This window comes from Martes martes (genome assembly GCF_963455335.1).
Source record: "Martes martes genome assembly, chromosome: 10".
Classification (NCBI taxonomy): domain Eukaryota; kingdom Metazoa; phylum Chordata; class Mammalia; order Carnivora; family Mustelidae; genus Martes; species Martes martes.
Genome location: NC_137898.1, coordinates 105,669,781 through 105,695,495, shown reverse-complemented (window position 1 = coordinate 105,695,495; position 25,715 = coordinate 105,669,781). Strand labels below are relative to the sequence as shown.

At 48.3% G+C, this 25,715-nt stretch overlaps 1 protein-coding gene across 4 annotated transcripts in view; it reads left to right on the top strand.

The window, feature by feature from the left end:
- Window positions 1-18,952, top strand: part of HTR3B (5-hydroxytryptamine receptor 3B) — a 47,970-nt gene extending 29,018 nt beyond the window's left edge. For 3 of the 4 annotated variants that reach the window (XM_080815630.1, XM_080815632.1, XM_080815633.1), the window contains 7 exons: window positions 4,649-4,693; window positions 5,021-5,130; window positions 5,563-5,732; window positions 6,272-6,429; window positions 14,824-15,034; window positions 15,169-15,351; window positions 15,990-18,952. In XM_080815630.1, the coding sequence (XP_080671756.1) occupies window positions 4,649-4,693; window positions 5,021-5,130; window positions 5,563-5,732; window positions 6,272-6,429; window positions 14,824-15,034; window positions 15,169-15,351; window positions 15,990-16,225 (1,113 nt within the window). In that variant the 3' untranslated portion in view covers window positions 16,226-18,952. The remainder of the gene's footprint in view (window positions 1-4,648; window positions 4,694-5,020; window positions 5,131-5,562; window positions 5,733-6,271; window positions 6,430-14,823; window positions 15,035-15,168; window positions 15,352-15,989) is intronic. The other variant, XM_080815631.1, reaches the window with a different exon arrangement.
- The last annotated feature ends 6,763 nt before the right edge of the window (window positions 18,953-25,715 follow it).

Here is a 25,715-nt window from a genome sequence, read left to right as displayed (position 1 = left end):
ATGTGCCCAAGCAGGGGAGGGGCAAAAGGAGAAGAAGAGAGAGAATCCTCAAGCAGGTTGAGTGGTGAGCACAGAGCCCGAGATCATGACTGAGCCGAAATTAAGAGCCAGCGGCTTAACCAACTGAGCCATCCAGGCGCCCCACAAATTATTTTAACACCACTTTCCTCCAGCTCAGATAAATCCCTAATCATCATTTCTTTATAAACAGGAACATTTAAGTGATATGCACACCAAAAAAAAAATATCAGTTTTCGCAAAAGTACCAGTTCTAAGATCCTAGAAAATATTTAATGAAGTGCCAGGAAATATCCACCCCTACTTCAAAGGCCTAGTCTTACATAAAGCTCCCAGAAAGCATAGAGCTTACAGAAAACTCCCTTAAATTTCCTCTGTAATTGGATATCGAACTAAAATTTTGGAGAGTTAATTTCCTGGGGCTATATCTTCACATACTTAGGGAATATTAGTCCCTGCTAGTTGTCAGTGGGTTATTACCACTGCGTTGTTTATCAGTCATTGTTCAATGGGAATAGCCTGATTTGAATAAGGACACAGGATATGAGTCACATCCTGCAAAACCCCAGGACACACGGATAATCAACTTTGAGTAAGGGAATAAGACTACCTTTAGGTCTATCCTCATCCTCCCACTTTCTACTTCGTATTGATTAAGATAAAGTAGAATTGCTCAGGCTTTCCTTTAGAGGGTTAGCTGGAGATAAAAAGAGAAAAGGAGTAAAGTTTCTATGTTAATATTTTTCCCTTGGAACAACTGTATCAAATTGAAATTTATCTGTTTCTCTCTATCCTGATAAAATAAAGCCAGATTCTTTCTCGTAGTTAAGGAGAACACGATTATTTTTTCAAAGATCTGTTTTCTCCATTGGCATGGAATATACTACTTTTTACTGGAATGCGTTAGACAGTAGTACTGTCTTATTGGATTCGGCAGACTTTCCTCCAGAAATCTGGAAAAATCTCAAATTCCATCCCTCTAGTTTTATCCCTGTCTACTGCCTTAGCCTTATCTCCTCAATACTACAATGAAACCAACCCCTTGTTGTCTCCTGTTTCCTCCACTGAAAGTCTTTGTCTTCATTCTCCATCTGTAAAATATTATAATCCTTCAAATCTCAGCTCCCAAAAGAGATTTCCCTCAAATCTGCAAGCTGACAGTAATGTCTCCTTCCTTTAAATCCACGGAAGTCTATATATTTCTCTACACACAGAGTTATTTGTTAAAATCTCACATACCCTAGTTTATTAATAAGCTGCCTGAGGGAAGGGCTTGCTTCATGTTCATGTTCATGTTTCCCACAATATGCAGCATAGCATATCTTACCTCAAAGACACTGGATAGATACCTGTCAAGCAATGAATTGATTAAGATAGTCTAATATGCTTTGCAAACATCTCTAGGACATTCAGCAGGGCTAAGCCTAAAGTTCATCATGGAGTCAAGGCCCATTTTGAAGGACTTAAAGAAATCATGCCCAGAATCAGACAGGACACCCCCCTTGGGAATAGATAAGTTGTTGGGTGCATCTGCTGCTGGCAACTTTTGTCTGGAGTGAAGAGTTTTCAGTGCAGTTTCCATCACGGCATCCTGCTTCCGTTACAATGTTTTGCCTCCTGTTTTGTTTATATGAAAGACTACAGTCTTGTCTTAGAATTTCTGGGTATTATGAGTACCTTAGGGAAATCTGATTATAGAGATAGTCTACTCAACAGTGAAGAGTTTCAATTTGTTTCTATTGAGTTTTGTCAATTCCGAATCTCAGCTACCTTTGTATTCCAGTCCATTGACTAGAGCCTCCTAGCCAGACGTTGAGGCATCTGTTTCTATAGTCTTCGGAACTGGGAAAGATAAATAAGAATGTGCGGGAATTATCTGTATATTTGCTAACCACCAATTTAGATCTAAATAGACTCCCTCTGTTAGGAAGACTAATGAATTCCAATTCTCTGAAATATCCTTTGCTTTTAACAAGCAAGATGGAAGGTATCTAAAGAAAAAAGAGAGAGAAAGAGATACACAGAGGGAGAAGCTGTGAATAATGCCACCAGAGAACCAATTATGTTCACCAGCTGGCATTGAGAAACTTGTTTCCTTTGACAAAAAAAAAAAAAAAAAAAATCAGTTTTAGCCTCAGACTTCTTTTTGACATTGTGTTCTTTAGAGCTGAATGACAAATGCTCCCAGACACCCCTTAATATATTAGGAAAAAAAAATTCTTAACACTTGTTACATGTAACATGACAAAACAATGGGCAGGAAGAAGAAAATGAGCTAAGGCATCAACATGGCAGTTAATAAGAATCAACTGAGTAAAATAATAGTCTCCTCAGCCATGACTGAGTCAGTGACACATTCATGACCTGGTGTGATAGACATTTAAAAAAAAAAAAGAAAACTGATCAGGACATTTCATTAAATTAAATTTCATTAAATTTTAATTAAATTTAATTTCATTAAAAGTATATTTGTTGTGAAAGAATGATTACAAGCTATATTTTCCAGTAAGACAAACTACATTTTGAACCTGGTCCCCCCCCCCCCAGTTTGTGGGGAACCCTCATTGATGGCAGCTAAGCCTAGAACTGAGCCCTTTGTGCTTTAATCGGGGAGACAGACCCCACATCTTCCAGTGTCAATAAATCAAAGTCCAGTTCAACAGCATGACCGTTCAGAGCAAGAAAATCAAATCTAACTAAATAATGTGCTGATTTTAAAAACATGATCTATTTCAGAATGTCTCCGCTGGTAGAACTTGGAAGGAAATGGTGTCTCCTCAAGGTTCATTCATGTTGTAGCATGTGTCAGAATTTCTTTCCCTCTTAAGGCCGCATAATGTTACTTTGTATGTATAGACCACATCTTGCTTATGTATTCATCTTTGATGGACACTTGGGTTGCTTCCACCCCTTGGCTATTGTGACTAATGGTGCTGTGAACATGGATGTGCAAATAACTGAGTCTCTGCTTTCAGTTCTTTTGGATTTATACCAAAGAATGGAATTGCTAGACCATATGGTAATTCTATTTTTAATTTTTTAGGAACTGCCACTATTTTCCATAGCAGCTGTACCATTTTATATTCCCACCAATAGTGCACAAGGATTCCAATTCTTTACATCTTCACCGACACTTATTTTCTGTTTTTGTTTGATTTTGTTTTGTTTTGCTTTAGTAGCCATCTTAATGAGAGTGAAGTGGTATTTCACTGTGGTTTCGATTTGCATTTCCCTAATGATCAGGGATTGTGTTAGCCAGCTTGGACTGCCGTAACAAGTACCATAGACTCTAATTCTCACAGTTCTAGAGTCTGGGAAGTCCAAGATCAAAGTTCATAATTTGGTCCATAGCAGTGATATTGAGCATCTTTTCATGTGCATATTATCCATTTGCATATCCACTTTGAAGAAATCGCCATTTTGAAGTAGGGTCATTGTTTTGTTTTAATTTGTAGAAATTCTTTATGTATTCTGGATATTAAGTCCTGATCAGATATATGATCTGCAGATATTATTTCCATTCTGTGGGTTGTCCTTTTACTTCTTGAAGCTATCCTTTACCTTTAAAGCACAAAAGTTTCTCATTTAGATGAAGTCCCATTTACTTTTTCTTTGGTTGCAGTGATCATGGTGTCATCAACCGCCTAATTCAAAGTCATGAAGATCTACTTTGTTTTCTTCCCTTTTAGAAATTATTTATTTATTTATTTGAGACAGAGAGAATGTGTGCACATGTAGGTGTGGGGAGGGAGAGAATCCCAAGCAGACTTCCCACTGAGGTTGGAGCCTGGCATGGGGCTCTGTCACAGGACCCCAAGATTATGACCTAAACCGAAACCAAGAGTCAGCCCAACAGACTGAGCCAGCCATGCATATCTTCTTCTAAAGGTTTACAATTTTAGCTCTTACATTTAGGTTTATGGTCCATTTTGAGTTAATGAGTTAATGTTTGTACATGGTGTGGGATATTCCTTTTAATTCCTCAGGACATAGCAGTTTTAGAATGCTCTTTGCTAGAGTAGATATGAAAAAAATTAGTAAGGAGCGGGTTTTTTTGTTTGTTATTCTTAGGGGTCTTTTAAAAAAGTTACTCGTTGCTGACATGGGGAAGTCACATCTATATCATCAAAAATACACTTCATTTACATGAAGCTCATTCAGTCTGTTTGATAAGCAGAGAAATCCAAACAGAAGGTTACTTAACAGGAATGGCTGCCAAGAGCAGTTGAGATAACACTCATTGAAATATTATGAATAATATCTTAATTACAAATTAAAGCTTGGTCTCATCTTTTTAGCCCAGAATTGGCTAGGCTACATGTCATTTTTTAGTTTGATTAATGGCAGAGTAACTAAATAGGGTAGGAAAGGGATTAGCAAATCCTTCAAGATGTCAGATGTAGTCATGGTGCCATTTTGTCATAGATACTATAGTAAAGTTCGCAGTGACAGGCAGGTGTAAATAAATAGGAACCGAGAATACTCAGATTTGAAGAGTGAAGGCAATACTTCCAAAATCAACATATTGAGTTAGATTTGGTTTTTTTTCTCTGAATTATCATCGTGTTGAATTGGACTTTTATTTAGTGACATTCTAAGATTTGGTACAGATTTTCTCTTTGCTTTGCAGGACACACAGAACCAAAAATTGAAGACAAGTATATGGTACCACGAGGTAAATGACGTTTCCTTCTGTGCATGCTGGACCCTTGATCTTAACCTGTTGCAAAATATCATTATTCTAAGGAATAGATATTTTCTTTGTGTTTGCAACTTAGCTTCTTAGATGTGCAGCAGACCTAATTTATTAGAATTTGTGTAAGATATATGGCCATGGTTTCTGGTTGGGGCACCATCTTTAGGAGCTGGGAGGAAGGTCCTCTCCCCTAACAGTGCCAACAAGCAGATCAGTTGGGTTATTCACCCAAATCCCTCTTCAGTTCTTTGGTGAGGCTGACATTGCCCCTTTTTGATAAATTTCTTTTCTGGCCACTCCTTACAGGTTTGGGATGATGAGTTTTTATCCTGGAACCCCAGCATGTTTGATGAGATTAGAGAGATCTCTCTACCTCTAAGTGACATCTGGGCGCCTGACATCATCATCAAGGAGCTGTAAGTGTGCTAGGGTATATTTCCATGGGGTTTAATACTGCTTGGACTTTTCAGGCCACTTGCTCTTTCTTTCAGTCATTGCTGCTGTTTTTTGGTTTTCATCTTGAAAAGGATCACAGTTTTGGGAATATTCAAGTTGGAAGTACCATGATTTGATGTCATCTAAGATATAGATTTGATTACAAATGCTTGAGGTTACTCATGGATTATGTCTGTGTTTCAAGAGTACCAAGTGAATTAACTTTTGAAACTCTGATTCCTGAGTCCATCTCTGCCAGGGTAAATTATGTCATAGGAAATGTGATTCTGTATTTGCACTTCTAGGTGAGTCCTGGGTATCATGGTCACAGCCATCTCGTAATCAGTTATGTCTGTGCATTGAAATGGGGAAGGCCCTCTCTGTAACAGCGAGGTCTCTTGTGTTTTACATAGTGTGGACTTCGAAGGATCACCCGACCTTCCATATGTCTATGTGAACTCATCTGGGACCATTAAGAACTCTAAGCCTATCCAGGTGGTCTCTACGTGCGGTTTAGAAACCTACGCATTTCCGTTTGACGTCCAGAACTGCAGCCTGACCTTCAGTAGCGCCCTGCACACAGGTGAACTGGGAGAGGCACAGTCTGCTAGTGGGAGACACACTGCGCTGGGTTGGCACACACGGGTGACATTTGGTTGTGCCCTCCGCGAGGTGCATTTTTTCTTGCACATCATTGACTCTTTGCAAATCTCAATGTCTTCTTACCATTCTTTGGCTTCTGATGTCATCCCGACTAAATCCTGTGCTGTGCCCAGCTCACCGCTGCTGTTGGTTTGGGAATACAATATTTGAACTCTGCTGCCTCTGAGAAGGTTATAGAAGTCCTAGGACCAGGGCTGGCATTCTATGGATAATGGAATACAAACTGTAAATTCACAGCTGGGTTTCATTTTTGTTTTTCTTTTGTTTTGTCTTCCTGCTAGAAAGATTTTATTCCACATCGCTATCCCTAATTCAGAATGGTTATACTGAACCCTATCTCGGTGAGACTGTACATGCAGGGGCAGGAGTAAGAGAAAGAATTTGAATGGGGAGTTGGAAAAGTGGGTTGTTATCGAGGCCTCTCTCTGTGGGGGAGTCACTTGCTTCTGTTGTTGTCAGTGCACGACATCAACCTGGCCTTCCTGAGGAGCAGAGGAGACATGAAGCATGACAACGAGGAATTTTTGAATGACAGTGAGTGGGAGCTTCTCTCTGTGTCCTCAACGCACAATATCCTGCAGAGCTGCGCTGGAGAGTCTGCCCAGATTCAGTTTCACGTGAGTCCTCCTCCCTGTCCCGGCTGCCCACTTCTCGGCAGGCCTGGGCCTTCTGTGTTGGGCTGAGGAGTCTCTGCTCTGTTGCTTATTCTCACTTGTGGTCATCCGAGAACAGATGACTCTGGTGGCTTTGGACATCCCCCGGCATGATGGCATTTCCCAGACCAGAGATTCAGCCACAGGCTCCTGCTGCAGATATCCCTTACGTGGGTATAAAAAGATTGGTTTTCAGGCACCTGAACCACCACCATAGCAGGCATCCTTAAGCCTTTCGGTACATACTGACATCCTCATTCCTAACAGCCGTGGAGAGGGAAGAAAAGAAACGCCACATACAACAATAACAACAAATTGGGAGAAGACTGTCTCTTCAACATTATTGCCCTGTTTTTAACTGAGTCGATTATTAATTCCAGATACAAATGTATAAAATTATCATTATTAGCTTGACTATCTTGAGCAGTTAGCTAACAAATCACCTGCAGGATCCTCGGAACCTATTGGTGGTTTCTGGACCAGAGAGGACAGCTGCCCTAAAATGACTCAGTGATTACCCAGACTTCTCAGACGCGCCACCAGGGATGCACTTGGCTGCACTATCATGGGGAGGTTTGGTTCGCAGGAGCTTGGGAGGTGGGTGTAGGACAGTGAAGCCTGCTGGTTTACACTCCAGAGGCAGCCATTCTCCCTTCCATGATAAGTGGTTTGCAGCAAGTTCATGCAGCTGGTAGACCCATGATTCATATTCATTTCTGCTTTTCTGCACCAAGTCAGCTAGTGGTGGTGGTCGGGTGGGGAGGAGTCCTTCATGCCAGGCAATGTTTCTGATTGAAATATAGAGACTACAGACAGGCCAGGATTATACCTAAGATGAATTCTCCTGAAAACAAATCTTTTAAATAAGAGGGAAAGTTCAGACTAGACTAGGTACTGTGGTTATGCTGGGTAATTATATGCTAAGAGAGGGTGAAATAAGCTATTATCGAGGGTACAGATGCCCCTCCATTGTTAATAAGTGTTCTACGTAACTTTCTAGCAAAGCCCTGGTTAAATCAGGGCCTCCTAGAAATAGCTGTGGTTTGAACCCGACTCCATATGACTAACTAATCCCAACTCATGCCTTCCTAGTGGTGGGGTTTGGGTGTTTCCCTGTTCTGCTTGGTTTCTAGCAAAGCTAGCGTTGTGGCTTGTTTGTCCACCTCTTTGTAAGCAAGAGAAAAGGAGGGGAAGAAGAGAAAGCTTTTTTAATTTCAATGAGTTTCTTGGCTAAGAGTAAACACCTCATTAATTTTAAAGATATCAGCCCACAAACATTATTAATGCAGCCCGAATAATGGAGAGCATTAAAGGGAAATGTGAGGGAGCAGCACACGCAAGGTGGGGCATAGTCACCTAGCAAGCGCTCGGGAGAACGCTGCACACACCATTACCTACGCTGCACGAACGAGACAAACAAAGGCAAGAGACAGGGCAGGTAAACGGGAGTCGTGCACGCGCATGCGTGCACACCCACACACACATGCACACACATGCACACACACACACTTTCCATAGAGCAGCCATTACTTGTGGTTACACGTCATCCCTTACCCTGAATATTAGTTTGTCTTCTCAGTAGTGGCCAGAGGTTTTCTATTTGGTAGCTCCATTTGAAATGTGATGAACAGAGACGTGAAAGATCATTTAAGGAAAGGAGAAGCTTCCCTGCATCTCACGAGCAATGACCCCCCCCCCCCCCGCTCTGTTCGCTGCCATGCTGCATCTGCACTTACAGCGTGTACGTGGACGCTGGCTAGAGGTGGACCGCGATAGGACTTCCCACTGGTGGAGCTTTGCCCTGGGTAGAGGCTGAAGTGGGCTATCTGGCAGGGCTGCCTTCCAGCCTGGCCCTCGAGAACAGAGGAGGGAGGGAACCCTGAGTAGAGTCACAGATCATGTTTCCTAGGGCAGGGAGCCAGACCCAGCAGTGGTTCTACCACTGTGAACAGATGGAAAGTAGGTTCAGTGATTATCCCAGTTCTCTGTCTCCCTGACCTGTCTCAGCCTCCGTGCCCCCTCCCCCACCTGCTATGTGTACCGTGGCCAACTTATATTCTCTTACTCTCAGTCCTCCTGCTCTGAAGTTAACAACTGACAAGTCCCGGTGTCTTTCAGTAGCCCTTGGGCAATGATATGAAATTCAGAGCCTGATTCCGTGCCAACACTGGATCTACTAGGGTCCTGACAGCAAAGGGCCATCTCCCTCTTAATCTAATCATGTGCTGTACCCCTGTCCAGGCTGCCCAGCAGGGGGTTGGAGACAAGTCCGCACAGGCGGGAGGGAAAATGATCTGTTCTAAACATGTTGTCACTCTGGGCCTGATGTACTCTGCTGCCATTGGTACTAAATCACATGCTCAGGATGCCTTGTTGGTTCCAGCTAACGGGCAGTCCTATCTGCTGACTCCAGGACACGGACCGACTCCAGGACACGGGCACTGCTAACACTTTGGAGTCACACTGAGTTCCACAGGGGGCCCAGAGCACAGGCCCTTCTGCCTCCAGGGATGTCTGTGTGCGCCTGGCTCCCGGTCCAGCAGCCTTAGGAGGGGATCTTACCTCCAATATGTTATTGGAGGTGCTGGTTCCCAGAAGCAGTAGGGGAAGCATTTGATTTCTGTATGGCAGCTTTTTGTTTTTTGGGTTTTTTAAGGATGAGGGTAGAAGTGGGAGGAGGTAGGAGTAAAATGTGAGAATACATTGTGGATGGAAGCAGGTGGACAGCTGCGGGAACTACTGGGAGCCCAACACTCAGATATCCTCACGATGAGCAAAAAGTCCGTGCGGGAAGGAGGTGGGGACCCTCTGCGGGCTGCTGGAAAAATGCAGAGGGGCATTTGAGAAAGAAAGTTGCCTCCTCTATCCTCTTTCTCTGATGTAGTTTTTCTTTCTAGATTAGGGTAGAGTAATTTTGCTGAGATGTCTATTAAATGCAGTTAATAAACCTGATAGAAGTTCTTTCTGGATCCACCAGATCATGAGAGAGAGCAAGGGAGAGAGCGAAGAAAGAGCATTTAGAGTCCTAGAAGTCTTTCCAGGGTCACTCAAGTACCCCTGGAATCATGAGCTTTCTGCTCATCCACCCTGACCCGTGGTCCAGATCCAAGAAACTCTCACTCCTGTGCAAGGACCTTACTTACATGGCAGCAACTTTCCCATTCTTTCCAAATTGGGAATGTTGGGAGGGGCGTGGGAGAAGAGGAAGATGGCTTCTGTATGAAGCGCGAGTCTGGGCCTCAAAAATTCCAACTATGTCATAAAGACGGTCATGCAAACTTGAGTACTGGTAGGTCTGCCATCAAGGAGGCAGTTAGAGGCTAACCTTGGGGCCTATTCCATCTCCAAGGAGCTCTCCACACACACATTCTGAATTAGATTGATCTCTTTCATTAACATCAATAGGCTCCAAATACCTTTGTGTACTTATTATTACCTGGCTTTAATGGATAATGAAATTGTGGCATAATATTGCTAACACCTGAAGGGTGTCTAATGGAGAACACGGACTGAAACTAAAGTGCTTTTTCTTCCCTTTCTGTGGAATTTAAAGGCACCAGCTCCTTTAGTCCATTAAAAGTGATGGGCTCTAGGTAGAGCCCGTCCCACGGAGAGCGGTGCCTCGCTGAGCGGGTGACATACCTTCCTCCCTAGCATCAGCAGTCAGGTACTGGCTCCGGCATCACGACTGCAGAGAGGTGGCCCTCAGAGGACCAACCTCACCCGGAGAGCCCCTGTTTGTGCAAACTCCACACTCCCACCTTATTGGAACTAAAAGTAGCATTACTCATAAACTCCAGTACAACTCAGTGAACATCTTTTGAGCTCTTATCATGGGCCAGTCTCAGTGGCCCCACTGGGACCACAGGCATGAGTAAAACAGGGCTCCTGGTATCCATCATGGGCCTCAAATGTGGCCTAGGGAGACTTGAAATAATAACCACAAAACTGAGCATTATTTGACACCACGCACCACTGAAGAGTTTGTGGTGTCAAACTCTTGTTTGACATGTCTGTGTGATTGGTGCTCTGAGTACAAATCATGCAGACGGGTGAATTGGGGGCACAGAGAAGTGAGCTCCCCCAGTTCTGAGTAACTTGCCCAAGGGGACAGGGTGACTGTGGAGCCTGAACAGTCTGACTCCAGAGACCACAGGCTAATCCTATATGTAGCTGCAACTGCCACACAAGTCAAAATATATGTTCTAGGGCATTTTTGGCATTCATCCACTGCGTGTTACAGGGCAAGTCACCTGTATTTGTTTCCTAAGGCTTCCATAACAAAGGACCACAAATCAGTGGCTTAAAACAACAGGAATACATTTATTTTCTCACAGTTCTGGAGGCTAGGAATTGGTGTGTCAGCATGATTAGTTCCTCCTGGGAGCTCTGAGGGAGAATTGGTTCCATGCCTCTCCCCTAGCTTTTGGCGGCTGCCAGCAATCCTTGGCTTGTAGATGTATCGCTCCAGTCTCTGCCTCTGTCCTCACGTGGCATTCTCCTTCATGCATCTCTCCTCTTCTCATAAGGACACCAGTTATCCTGGGATAAGGGTCCACCCTACTGAACTAAGACCTCTTCTGAACCACTTAATTGTATCTGCGGTGATCCCATTTCCAAATGAGGTCATTCTTAGCTCCCAGGAAGGACATTGATTTGGGGCCACTATAGTCCACTGCCCTCTGGCCCTCTGGCTCCCCAAAATTCAGGTCCCTCACATGTGCAAAATGCATTTCCCCTATCCCAACGTCCTTAGATGCCTTAACCTATTTCAGCACCACCTCTGAGACCAAAATATAATCAAAATATAAACTCAGAAGGTCCCAAATCTCACCATCTAAGTCAGGTACAGACTCTGGGTATGGTCCATTCAGGCGCAAACTTCCTTTCCATCTGCAGACTCCAAAACATCCAACCACCAGAGTCCGGTTGCTGATTCCATGGGATGGAGAGGGGAGAAACCTATCCTATTAACTGTTCTAATTTCAGTATTTAGAAAAGTGCCTGACGTTCTGTTCATGCTCAGTGAATGTTCCTTGAACAAGAGAATAAAGATATTTGAGGATCAAACAAGACATGAAAACAAACCATTTCTGAAAACTATGTGATAAAATTTAAAATTTCTTTAGGCTGCACTGGGCTTGTAGAGAAAATTAGTCTAGTCCATAAGTAATATTGCTCCTAAATCAGCCTAAAAAAAAAGGAAGGCCCTTTGCTCTTGAAGAAAGTCAAAGAGAAGGTCTATCTAGCTGGATGATTGTATAAGCCAAACACAAGCAGGGGAGACATCTGCTCTGTGTGACAGCAGAGTTAGTCGTCCACCCTTGTGGCTACAAGTTTCCCTTCTACTTTCAGCTACAAAACATCCTCCAGGGACAAAATATCCTCCTGACAGGATGGGCTCCATGGTTGGTGGGGCCAGGTACAAAGTGAAAACGTGGGGCGCCCTATTCAGAATTACTGGTTTCAAAATGACACCCCAGCAGAGCATGAAACCAAGCACCGATCCCTTCTAAGTGCTGGCCCCTGCGCAACTTCCCAGGCGGTATGTCCATGATGCCAGCCTGCCTCCAAGCCTCTTGGCTGTTGCCACACCTCTCCCCTGGCATCTTGGGGGTCATGGAGTCCGATAAAACTGGGGTTCCACCTTTGGTTCGGGCCCAGGTTTACGTTCACTCTCTGCAGCAGCCTCTGGTTAGAGAGGAACCACGTAAACACGTGCTAGTTACACAGGAGCGTTACTTAGAGTAAAACAGCCGATCTCAATCATAGCCAAAATGCTCAGCAAACAAAAGTAAGGTGCTTTTTAATTTTTTTTTTTGAATTTTTAAAAGAGGCTTTGTTTATTTATTTTGAGGGAGAGAGACAGAGGAGAGGAAGAGGGAAAGGAAGAGAGAGAATCCCCAGCAGACCCCATGCCCAGCACAGAGCCCGACATGGGGCCCGATACCATGACACTGAGATCAAGGCTTGAGCTGACACCAAGAGTTAGACACCCAACCGACTACACCATCCAGGCTCCTCAGTAAAGTACTTTTTTAAAAAAGGAAAATCAAGACATACAGCCAGGATCACTTAAACGAGCACACGTGGGCACTTAGAATTGAGGGGTCCTGGAGCTTGAATCCCTTGACTCTAAGTCTGGGCTGTTTCTGTTTACAGCCCCCCCCCCCAACTTGGACTTCGTTTAGGATGCTCTTCTTACACTTCTCATCCTCTGCATGTCCTATGTGCTATGAAGTCTCTAGGGAAGAGTCCCACTTCTCCCCACTAGAGACAGCAGGCTTGATCGCCCCACACCACCCCACATAGCCCAGGCCGAGCGCAGCGCACAAGACCCACATGGGCTCCAGCCAGTCGGCTCCCTTCCTCCCGCCCCCAGCTAACGGCAGCCATCTCTGTCACAGCATGACAAAGATGACCTGAGAGGCCCAGGGTGACAACAGTTCCTTTGGTGGTTGTTTTCTTGTAGACTGTGCTTTGGTAGAAACGTGTTTTAACCAAATTATTACAAAGCGTGGGTGTCGCTCTCCTTTAGATATTTGCAGCCAATCGGGCTTCATATGAAAGACAATAGCCCGACTACAGTCCCCCAGAGGGCTCCCGCCTGCCAGGCTCCACTGAGTTGGGATATGCTCCCAGACCCAACGGCTGGGGCCTCCGCTTTCTTCTGCAAGGCCGTAGATGTCTGGTCTCGCCCAGCCAAGCTCTTCCCTACCACCTTCTCCTCCACCCCTGGCCTCTGCCTGGGCTCCCTCAGAAGATGGAGATGAGGGAGAAGAGCCCTGAACTCAACTCAGATGTCTGCTCAGACCAAGAGCTGTAGCCACGCTGTGGCGGGGGAGAACACTGGGCTTGGAATCAGATGTGGGGCACTGCCCAGCTTTGCCTCTTACTTGACTTACTTCAGGAGCTGAGTTTTATTTTTAAGAATCTAGAGTGGGGGGTGTTCCTCTACCTGCCGACAAGCTCACAGTAAGAATTAAACAAACCACATCATACGCATAAAAGCATCGCACATGTTATCTGACACAGAAAGCATTCAGCTGTTTGGTGAATCAGAGAAATGGAAGACTTCAGACATTATTTTCTCCCAGATCCAATGGGAAAGGGCTCAGAACATTCGTTTGTTCAGTAAACATGAGTAAGGTAGGTATTGTTTCTGGCCCCATGAGGAATTTTTTCATTGTTGTTGTTTTGCCCTCGAAGTGTCAGGGGGAAGCAGTTCCGTCATTCCCTGATGAAAATAATGTGTGTTTATCAAAGACACTCCTTATCACCATCCCAGAGAAGTGAGGTGTACCAAAATGGCAAAAACAGAGCAACATTTTGAGTCTCCAGTCCCCAGCTACAGAACCCAATTAGCAGGTGTGTACACGCAGCCATCCTGCCGGGCACCTGCGGCGGTCCCCCCACTTACATCCGCTTCACCCCTTCTCTTCCTGCCTGTGCCCCTGGACATGAGCCTTGGCCTCGCTGACCGACGGGAAGAGGGATGGGATGGGAGGAGGTTGGAGAGAGGGGGAGAGTGAGTGGGGTTTGTCCGCCTTCATTTTTTCTCCCTGTGGAATCCCCACCGGGCTGGCTGTGCCCCAGAGAGGGAGGAGGGGGCCATAGCTCCTTTGTGGTGGCCTCCTCCACCCAGCTTTCTCTCCTCAGATTCTAGTCACATTCCCAGCCCTAGACCCATTCCGGACTCAGGGGAGACACAGCTCACCCAGTCCTCCCAGATATCTGGGGCACTGCCCTCTGCCTGCCCATCCCTGGTCAGCAGTCTCTTTGCCAAGCCTTCCTCAGATTCCCCAGGGGTGCCATTTGGTCCTGCCCAGACAGACACACAGGTGCTGAGACGCTCGCATTCCACAGAGGGGGACAGGCTTAGCCAAAAGCAGTACCATATGTTGTATGAGTGGCGTAAGAAGGAAGATTTTGGTTTAAGACCTGGATTTAAAACAGTTTCTCACTCGCCAGCTGTGTGAGTTTGAACAAGCAGTTTAATCTCTGCAAACCTCAGTTTCTTTGTCTGTAGAATGGAGATAATAATAACCAGCCCTTCAAATGGGCATGGGGATTGAACAGGACAGGAAACAGAAGACACTCGGGCTGGTTCCTGGCATACAGCAAGCAGCAAATAAGTAGACACATCTTCTTATAATTAGTGATGTTAGTTCTGCATAAAAGCTTAAAGGGTTTTTTTTGTTTGTTTGTTTTCTAAACCACAAAATAATCTTTTTCAAAGCTACATAATTTTTTCACATTATGCAAACATGTTGGGACATCAGGGAATGTTCTTGGCTCTGGGTTCTAGTCCCACAGCACAGACCCTCTTTTCACCAGATGCCTTGTCCCCCCGGCCAGGTGGTGATTCGCAGGCGCCCACTGGTCTATATTGTGAGCCTGCTGATTCCCAGCATCTTCCTAATGCTCGTGGATCTGGGGAGCTTCTACCTTCCACCCACGTGTCGTGCCAGGATTGTGTTCAAGACCAGCGTGCTGGTGGGCTACACCGTCTTCAGGGTCAACATGTCTGATGAGATGCCCAGGAGTGCACTGAGCACCCCTCTGATTGGTAAGCAGCCCCGGGGGCACCAGACACCCATCTTCCATGACTCCTGTCACAGATCTGGTGTTGCACTTCAGATCAGGGGAGGGAGAGGCCCCAGACACTGTGGCTGCTTACACCTCTCTGGTTCCTTCCCTCAGGAGTCTTCTTCACGGTCTGCATGGCCTTCCTGGTTATCAGCTTATTTAAGTCCATCCTGTTGGTCAGATTCCTCCATGATGAGTGGAGCGCCGGGCAGGAACGGCCCCTCTTGTGCCTTCAAAGGGACACCGATGCTGATGGGCCTAGGACAGATCCCAGAGCCCAGCTTGCTGGGGTAACAGGTTTGTGAGAAGCCTCAGGGTCCCTACCCTGTCTTGCTTGATCACTCTCCGCACCAGTTCCCACTGGTGGAGCACCAGGCCATGTGTCCTGCTGTGTGAAAAATCTGGAACACTGGCTTCTTAGCCTCTGTGCCGCCGCATTTGATACTACCTGACTTTCCAGAAAGCCTCGCTTTAGCTTAGAGGTCAGGCCCTCAGTTGACTTTGCTTGTTTTTGTTTGTATTATCCACTTTTAGCCAGTCAGCTGAAGCGACTCAGTGACTGACTCTGGAGTAATGGAGTACCAGTGTGTGCGCACACTGGCTTGTATGTGTTTGGGTCCCCATTGCTTCATGTGAACAGGAGTGTGAATCATCCCAGCCCCTAAATCTCCACCGGAGTCAGTGGGGCTGGCCGCTGGCTCAGAGGATCGGGGGAGATCTAGCCTGGACAGGCTTCCTGCACCACCCAGCTCTGCCACCTTCTGCAGAGCTTCCTCGAGCAAAGCCCTGCCCCCGGCCCCACCAGCCCAACCCAATCCACCACCCTGTTTCCCCTTCAAACCTTCCTTGTAGGATGAGGCCATCGGCTGCGGTGGGAAGCCCAGGGGGCCTCGGGAGTCCCCAGCTCACCCGGGATGTTTTCCTCTCTCGCGCAGAGCCCCCCTGCTGTCAAGAACAGCAGGTGCAGCCAGGGACCCTGAAGGAGGTCTGGTTCCAGCTGAGGTCCATCAGCACCTACTTCCAAACCTGGGAGCAGGCGGAGCAGCAGGAGGTTAAGTGGCTGGCCCTCCTGCAACGTTTTGACCGACTGCTCTTTCAAGCCTACGCCGTCGTGCTGGGACTCTATACCGTGACGCTGTGCTCCCTGTGGGCACTGTGGGCCAGCTCGTGAACACCGGAGCCTGCTGCGCTCTCAGCACGTGGGTTTCCTTGGGGGAGGAGATGGGGCACGTGGGTTAAAAAGCTCCTCACTTCTTATTGCCTCTTGTCCTTCAGTGCAGGAGCTCACACCCGAGGGGGCACTGCATGACCCCGGATCAGGCATTCCGGAGGAAAATGCCCAGACTGCTCAAGGTCTACAGTGAAAAGGAAGCCTGGCTTCTTATTCCGGTTCACCCCCCAGAGTGACCACCATTAGCAATCTCTTTCAGAACATGCCTAGGTATATTACATACATGTATGTTTTGAGAGTTGTTTTTTCTTTAAGCGAAAGACCACTTCATCCCCCAGTTCTTTCTTGGTCATTCAGTCAACCATAAAAATGTTTGCTGACTGTCAGTTAAGTCCTAGGTGTTACGTTAGGCACACCAGAGAGTACAAAATCCATCAGTTGCAGATCATTCTTCACTTGACTTGATTCCCAAGGTCAAGCTTGCACAAAGCAGGATGCCAGATTCGCACCATATCCGTGTCCTGAAGCGCTTGTTCCCACTGTCTCCCATGAGCACCTCTCCCCCTGTACCCCATCATCTGCTGGAGGGAAGCCGGTACCAACCTCTCAGAACGAATCAACACAACATTTAGTCATCACACAGCATGTGTAAAGCATGGCGCTGGGGGATAGGCTTCCTGCATGGCCCTTGGGTTCAAAGAGATTATAATCCACTGTCCTTGTATTTGTCAGCTAGGGCGGCCATAACAAAACACCACAGACTCTGACGCTTAAACAGAAATGTCTTTTCTCCCCACTGAGATCAAGGTGTCAGCAGAGTTGGTTTCTTCTGAGGCCTCTGTCCTTGGCGCACAGCTGGCTGCCTTATCCCCGTGTCCTCAAGTGGCCTCCCCTCTGCACATGTCCATATCTGTGTCCGCATTCCTCCTCTTATGAGGACACCAACTCCATTGGATTAAGGCCCACATTAACAACCTCATTTAACCTGAACCACCTCTTTAAAGGCCCTACTCCAGATACACATTCTGAGGCACTGGGGGTTAGGATTTCAATGTGAATTTGGGGGCAGGTAACACAATTCATCCCATGCTACTCACATGACTGTGGACACTTGGCCAGTCCAAAATCTGCAGGTAGGCTGCGAGCCAGGGAATAGTTGCAGTTTGAGTCCAAAGCAGAGGTGTCGTGTCTGCTGGCCAAACTCCCACTTATTCCAGGAAGCCAGTGTTTTACTCTTGAGGCTTTCAACTGATTGGATGAGGCCCACCCACATTCTGGAGGGGAATCTGCTTTACCAAAGTCTACTGATTTAAATGCTAATCTTGTGTTAAAAAAAATACTTTCACAGAAGCATCTAGAATAATGTTTGATCGACTATCTGGGTCCTGTGGCCCCCCCCAGGTTCACACATAAAACTAGCCATCACAGTCCCCGTGGCCCCATAGCTTCCCATCTATGCCCACAGTTGCTTGTTAAGACAGAAGAGCCCTGGTCACCAGGCACTCGCGTGACTCATCAACTTCTGGCTCTTACTCTCCAGTAGCCAAATCTGTACTGGGTACAGACCGGCTTACCTTACAGCAGTCCCCGGGGCCCCATCACCTGAAGGTTAGAGTTCAAGTCTTCCACAAGTTTTCCTCCCTCTTATTTTGACTTTCTTCCTTTTACATCGCTTTTTTTTTTATGGAGGCTTTGTCTAGCCAAGCTCACCGGCTTGCCATTCCGTCCAAGCCTCCACAGCTAGCTGACATAGTCTTGTGTGTCACCAAATGTGTGTGGCACTCCATCTGAGGACCCTGCTCGAAACGGCCTTCCCACCTGATCATCCTGTGACTCTGTCCCTTTCTCTGTCTTCAGTTTTACCTTATCCTATAGCCTCCCCCTCTGAATGTCTTATGGCTTCCTGTGCACGAGTGTGTATGTATGTGTGTGGGGTATGTACGTAGGTGTGTGTGTTGTGGGTGTGTGTAGTGTGTGTGTGTTGGGTGCATGTGTGTGTGTGTGTACATGTGTAGGGGTGTGTGTATGTAAGTGTGGGGGTGCATGTGTACGTGTGCATGTGTACGTGTGTATGTGTGTGTACGTAGGCATGTATGTGGGCGTGTGTATGTAGATGTATGTGTGATGTGGGGGGAATGGGTACACGTGTGTGTGTTGTAGGTGTGTGGGTGCATTGTACACGTGTACATGTGTATACATGTGTGTACGTAAGTGTGTGTGTTGTGGGGCGTGTATGTGTGCAGGCGCACCACTTGTCACACAGACCACATACTCTTAGAGGAGTCCCCTGTTGGCTGCTTCTCGTCTCCCCGCCATGTCTGCACAGGTCCGCACGGAGCTCTGCTCCTGGCGACCCTGCAGTGACGACAGCAGAGCAGCTCATCCCAGCTCACTGCTGCTGTTGGACACGTCTCTAGTGTGTTCTCGCAGGCCTGAGGCGAGAGTCCACCCAAGGTCAGACTCCCGTTGCTCCAGCCCCGCCCTGCCCGCCATCAGGGCAGCCATCGGGAGCTTGCTGGGTGGACCACAGGAGGCTGAGCGAGAATCAGCCCTCCTAATGCTAGGAGCAGAGGACACAAAAGTCCAAAGCTGTTTGCTAGGAACTTTTTGCAGCACTAAAATTGCCTTTTAAAAAACCTGCCCCCCCCCATCCCCCTAAAGAAAAAGAATTTAAATTCAAACAGCCTTTACCTGCATCCTCCCTCTCTCATTACTTCCCAGTTAGTGCTCAACGCCAATTGTCCATGAAATTCCGCTGCTGCTGTTAATGAAATGAGGAGCGTAAGAAGTTTGTGAACAGGAAGTGTCCATGCACACCGCCACCTGTTTCCCTACTCACTTCCTCCTTTCTACCCCCGGCCGCCTCTGTCTCCCCCTGCTCAGTTAGCCTCTCCAGTGACCCCTAGATCTCTCTGCACATCCTCAGTTATTAGAGGGGAAAGGCCTGCCATGAACTCCCCGCTACAGAGCCTCCTTCCTGCCCAGCTGTCCTTGGAGAAACCACCTAGCTGGGGTCCTGGCTCTATCACTATGTAGCCAGGGGACCTTGAGCTTCAACTACCCTGTCTGGCGTTAGGGTCGTTCATACTTACTCCACCAAATCGCAGAACGCTGAGGGTCAGAATGAAGCCATGTATTTAATAGTACTCTGAAAAGTAGATAATACATCACAAAATAAAAAGGGGACCCACCTGCTGTCAGCAGATGGATTCCAGTCCGAAGTCTTTGGTGTGTGATCCTTCTCCCACCGCCTCTCTCAGAATCCAGTTATGGCCTCTGGTTCTCCCCACAAGTTCCCTTATTCCGGGACCCACAGGCCAAGGACTGAAACCATCCTATGCCTTCTTGTAGGAGACTCGGGTGGGGGGAGAGCTGCCCAGGGACTTCCCGTTCCACTTTCCATGTGGCTCCCTTCCGCTGCCTCCCTAGAGGACATCCCCGGTTCTTTGTGTGTGCCTCTATGAGGCAGCCCTTCAGGGGTGAAGCCTGGCCGCTAAGCTGGGCCCCAGCGTGAACCACCTCTGTCTGAGCACCAAGGGCCCCTGATCTCAACGCGGCGGCCAGGGATTCATGCGAAGCCCCGGGGTCAGCTCTGCACCCCGAAGCAGCACCGTCAGTAACCAACGGCCCTGGAGCAGAGTCCCTGCGCGGTGGGAGGCGGGGAGGGCGCCGGCAACCCCTTCTGTGCACAAGTCCTCCACATGTTTATCCGTTTCACGATTCCTGCTTCATAGAGGAAGGAAACTGAGGAACAGAGCAAAAATGGGATTCTCCCAGCTGCGAATGCTCCGACCATCTGCTGTTTCCCAGAATCTAAGGTAGTTCTGGAACTCACCAAGAAAAATCACAGCTCCGATTCTGGGGACTTCACTGATGTCTAAAATAAAGACTTAGCGAAGCACAGCCCCAGGCTAGACAGGCAGCCCTCCATTTTATATGTCATTCCATCTCAGAATAACTTGCAGGCACTCTGCCGTGGTCTCTTGTAGCCTGGGGGGGCGTCTCGTGCATGGCCTCATGCACGTCCAGGTGGTGGAGGGTCTCACTCCCCTCTCAAGACCTCCCCCTCTCCCTCCCTGCTCGTCCTAGAGGGGAGAAACTGTTGTGGTTAAGGAAGCTGCACCCCTCACCCTTCCATCTCAAGGACCCAGCCAGCTTCTGGGGTCCAGCTTTGAGCCTGGGCAGGTCAGACCAGGAAGCAAACCAGAGTAGTCACAATTCCAACCCTGGGGCCAGGCAGCATGGAACAGCCTGTGGCTCCGGGGCGGGGGGAGGGGGGCGGGGGGGCTCACTTCCCAAGGATCGAAATACACATAGAAAGGTAAGATTAGCAAAAGGAGGCGCACCTGATATTTTTCCTCATGGTTTGGCTCTGAGGTTTCTAGTAAACTTCAGATCTTGTGTTTAAGGTAGGGAATTCGTCCACCAACTCCTGGCTGTAGGATGATCACCTCCGGGCAGAGACACCCCCCCCCAACCCCCGTCCCCTGTTCCCTCCAGGACAGCTCTCCCCTTCTCCCTGCAACCCCATCTGTACCCTGGGGCTCATCCCAGGCGTCTCCCTGTCCTGTTTCCTGGCTCACACTCCATCTCAGCAGCCCAAACCTTTCAGTCCTGAGTTATTTACCTGCTGAGACAGTAAGAGCTTCATAATTAGCCGAGCAACAGCATGGAGGCTTTGATGAGCAGCCAGGCCCCCCATCACACTCCGGTGTCCGTAATTGAAATGACCCACGCCACTGATTAGATTAGGGGGCTGAAGCAGCCCAGTGTGCGCCCCCGGCCCCCTCCCCTGTCCTGTTGGGGGGGGTGATGTAGTTAAGTTTGTGCTTCATTTGGCAGAGGCCATAAAGCAGGCATTGCAGCGAGGATTTCTGCAGGGGTGGGAAGGCACTGCTGGGCAGTGGGCGGGCTCTGTGGCAGGGAACAGAGTCCAGATCCGTTGGTTGGGATGGGTCGTGCTTGCTTGCCCCTTGCCTTGCCCCCTCTACCTTTCCCCGAGCCTAGTGCCAGCCTCTGAAGACCTGGGCCTAGCAGGATTATCAGCCCTAATCAGTGGCCCTAGGGACCAGGGCTGCATGTGGACGGCCAGACCCTGAGCTCCAGGCCAAGAGCAAGAGGGTTGAGGTGCTGTTGGCATTTCTTTTTCTCCCCATCTCCCTGGCTAATCTCAGCTTCTCAGCTCTTTCCTGTACAAACCTTCCCAACCCCTGTCTCCTAACCTTGCTGCTCCCCCCCCCCACCCCAGGTGGTGGACACCACGGGCTTTGGAGTCCAAAGTATTCATTTGTTCCCCAGAGCGTGGTTACTCAGAGCCCACGTGGTTCGCTCTCCATGCAAACCTGACGGAGTGCCGTCTTGAGACAGGTTTGGGGGCCCTAAGTGGGCTCTGTGGAAAAGAAGGCTGTGATCAGTTGGTGATGTCTGCTCCGGGAGAGAGAGGGGTAAGAGGGAAAACAGAGCTAATGTTTCTTGAGGCTCTCGTCATGTGTCAAGCACCGTGCAGAGTGCTTAGGTGACACAGTGTTCTAGGACCCCAAGAACACCGGCCCTGGGAGAGCAGGGAGGTTATTGTGTTCTCTGCCGGGCTTCCAGTGCCTACAACAGTGCCTGACACAAAGCAAACAATCCGTGTGGCCATATGTTTGGGGTGAACCACACCAGGTTCGAATTCCACTCACCACTTATCAGCTATGTGATTTGGGCAGGTCATGTGAACTCTGTGCCACGGTGTCCTCATCTATAAAATAGAATTAATACTAACCCCAGCTTATAGGGTTCTTAGGAGAACTGAATGAATGACTATATGTAAAGTGCTTACAGATGTGTCCAACACATGCTAAGCACTTTTTTAAGTAATCATTTTTATCGTGGGTATCAATGTCCCCATTTCTCAAGTGATCAAGATCACTGATATTTGGGCCAGACACTAACTGATCTCTATGGGTAATTTTATTAGATAGATGACAGATAGATAATATGAGGGTTATTACGAAGATTATATATATTACGAGATATGTACATATAATGAGACCTCCTGGTGTATATAATCCTCATAACAACCCTAGTATTATCATTGCTACTTCACAGCTGAAGAAACTAAAGCACGTGGAGGTTAAGGACGTTGTCTAAGATCACCAAGTAAGCAAGGGACAAAGCTAGGATTCAAATCTAAGCAGTCTGGCTCCAGACTCCGAGCTCTTGGGGACTCCGCTGTGGTCCGACACAGTCTCACTCCAGAGCTCATACCCTTGACCGTCACTTCCTAAGAGAGGCTCATCTTTGCTGACTTTATAGGTGGCTAGAGGAGGGGGCCGCGGTAGAAGACAGGAGCGTGCATTCTAATTCTACCACTCATTAGGTTCGTGACCTTGGGCAAGGAACTGAGTTAGCTCAGAATGTCCGTTTTTACCCTCATCTGTGAAGTCTGAGAAAGAGCTCTTTCCCCGAGGCGCTGTGAGGACTGAACGAGATAAGATTTATGAAGCGCTGAGCACGTGGCTCGCATTAGAGGCATTGAGAGCGAGAGCAATTATTATTATTATTTGCCACGTTTCCATGGGCCTTTTACCAGCACCCAGAGAGACTGAGATTTATATAAATATACATAAAAAAATAACTATGTCAACTCTAAAGATTTCTTCCGTGCATAGTGTGTGGATCAGCAGCCTCAGCAGCCCAGGAACCGTTAGAAATGCCAAATCTCGGGTCCTCTCAGACCTACGGAGTCAGGGCCTGAACCCACCTGACCCCAGAGGATTTGCCTGCACAGGCAGTTACAGAAGCCCGGATGGAAACAGTGACGGTAACGGGGGACAGTGGGAGTTCCTGGAGGGAGCCTCACGGCAGGCCCGGGGGCTGGGGTTCAGGGGCGGCGCAGACTCATGCGGAACCCGCCTCTGTGACCCGGGCAGCTGGGCCCACGGGGCACCTGCCAATCACCCCACTCACTCAGTAATCTGCCCTCCCCACAATCAGAGCAGTCAAGCACTCCGTGCAGCTGGGCGACTGAATTATAGGCTGTGGGCAGATGGCGGAGATGGCTCTGTGTGTGCCATCCGCGGGGAGAAGAGAGTGAAGGGAAAGGAAGGCCCCTTCCACTGCCCTCCTTCCCCTGACAGCAGACACCCTCCCTTTGGGAGAGCCAGAGCCAGGCCACTGGCACCAGTGATCAGGCGACCCCTGATCCCCCCCGGAACCCACTTGCTGCACTGGGCAAACCGCTGAGCCCACCAAGGCTTGGCACACCAGCAGAGGGGGACCCGAGACCGCAGGGTCCGCACTGCAGTCCTCCTTCCTGTGTCTGGCACAAGCCCGGCACGGGGCCTGCGCACGCAGTGCTGGCACACACACCCGCCTCCCAGAAAGCCAAGCCTCCGTGGGTGAGGGCTTTGCTGCCTTCTCACGCAGAAGCACTAGGTATGGGGGTGGGGAGGGGAAGAGCCCCAGGTCACAGGACGAGCCCTGCTGTTGTCACTGCTCCTCCCCTCCTCCACCTAAGTGGAGCCTCCGCTCTGTCTTCTCGCCGAGTCCCCGAGTCCCTGAGGTTCCCAAGGGCCCGCTCACTCCGCCACCAGGTCTCAGCCCCAGTTCCTGGGAGGGAGGAAAGCTCTCTCTCCCAGACCTTCCCTTACTGGTGACACCTCAAACATGCCATGCCTTCCAGGCCTCCAGGAGACGGCTCTGGGCTGCCCCCCAGGCCTGAGCTCTCCCTGCGGCCTGCAGCTCCTTCTCACCGCTCAGCCCATCTCCCCGGCACTGCCTGCCCTCCCGCCTTTCAGCCACCCTGGCACTCTCCCGGCCACCTGAACTTGACCCTGAGGATGCACAGGCTTGTCATTGTGCCTTTATAGTCTTTGGGCCTCTTGCTCTGCCTCTTTAGGCAGCGTGAGTGTGTATGCACGTGTGCATGTGTGTGTGAGGCGGTCACTCAGAGTCGGAGGGGAACGACACCAGCTCGTTCAAAGCTCTCATTTTTCAGATGAGGCTGGGACAGGATAACAATCAAGCCTAGACAATGGTAAAGATGATTACGGATCGCCCCTAGCAACGGGACACTTAAACTACGTGTCACGCTGACCCTACTGTATCCAATTCAGTTCTTACGGTAGGATAAATGAGTAAATACAGAAACTGAGGCCCAGAGAGGGGAAGTGACCTGCCTCATATCAATGAGGAGGGGAAAGAGTGGAATTTGAACTCAGGCTTATCTCAGGGAGCATCCAGAAGCTTCCGTATCTAGGTGGCTTTAGTATCGCGTTCGGGGAGACGGTGGTAGAAGCACGTGGCCTCCCTCATCACAGGGGCCGTGGCAGAGTTAAATGAGCTCCTGGGCGTGGAAGGTGTCCAGGTAAGGGACTGTTATTCTCAATGCAGAGCCCATGGGAGAGCGGGGGTCTCCTATTCCCTGACGCAGTGCACTTCCCTTGAGGTCTTACCCTGCTGGGCAGGAGGCCCTGCCCCGGTGCCTTTGGGTTCAAAGGTACACAGTCTGTCTTGGGCTGGAATCCTGAGAACCCCACATGCTTCCCTGCCCAGGCAAAGAGAAGCAGGTGAAGGGCGGGGGAGGGGTCCAAAATGAGGCGGGACGGCTGCAGGTCAAGTCGGTGTGGACGGGGTCCAGATTTGGGGAGGTGGCTGGAGAAGCCTGGCATTTCGGAGCCCTTGAGGAGCCGCGCTGATGTTGGAAGGTGATGGGTCTGCTGGAGGGTGGAGGGAACAACGTGGGGCTTCAGGGGGAATTGCGTGCCTGGCACTTTTTTTTTTAAATTTTAATTCCAGTTAGTTAACATACAGCGTGATACTGGTTTCAGGTGTACAATATAATGTCAGCATCTCCATACATCACCGGTGCCCATCACCCCAGGTGCTCTCCCTTCATCCCCATCACCTGTTTCACTCCCCCCACCCAACTCCCCTCCGGTGACCATCATTTTGCTCTCTATAGTTAAGAGTCTGTTTCTTGGTTTGCCTCTCTCTCTCTTTCCTTTATTTTGTTTCTTAAATTCCATGTATAAGTAAAATCGTATGGTGTTTCTCTTTCTCTGACTGACTTATTTCACTTAGCATAATACTCTCTAGCTCCATCCACATTGTTGCAAATGGCAAGATTTCATTCTTTTTAAGGCTGAGTGATGTTACACTGTGTGTATACACACCCTGCATCTTTATCCGTTCATCAATCGATGAGCACTTGGGCTGCTTCCATAATTGGGCTATTATAGATAATGCTCATATGTATACCTCACATGTATCGCTTTGAATTAGTATTTTTGAATTCTCTGGGTAAACACCTAATAGTGCAATTGCTGGATCGTAGGGCAGTTCTATTTTTAACTTTCGTGGAACCTCCATACTGTTTTCTGGAGTGGCTGCCCTAATTTGCGTTCCCACCAACAGAGCAAGAGGGTGGGGGAATTCTCTTTCAAGGAAGGTAAGATGATGGGGAGAGAGTCACCCCAGCATAATTCAAATCCTGGCACCACCACTT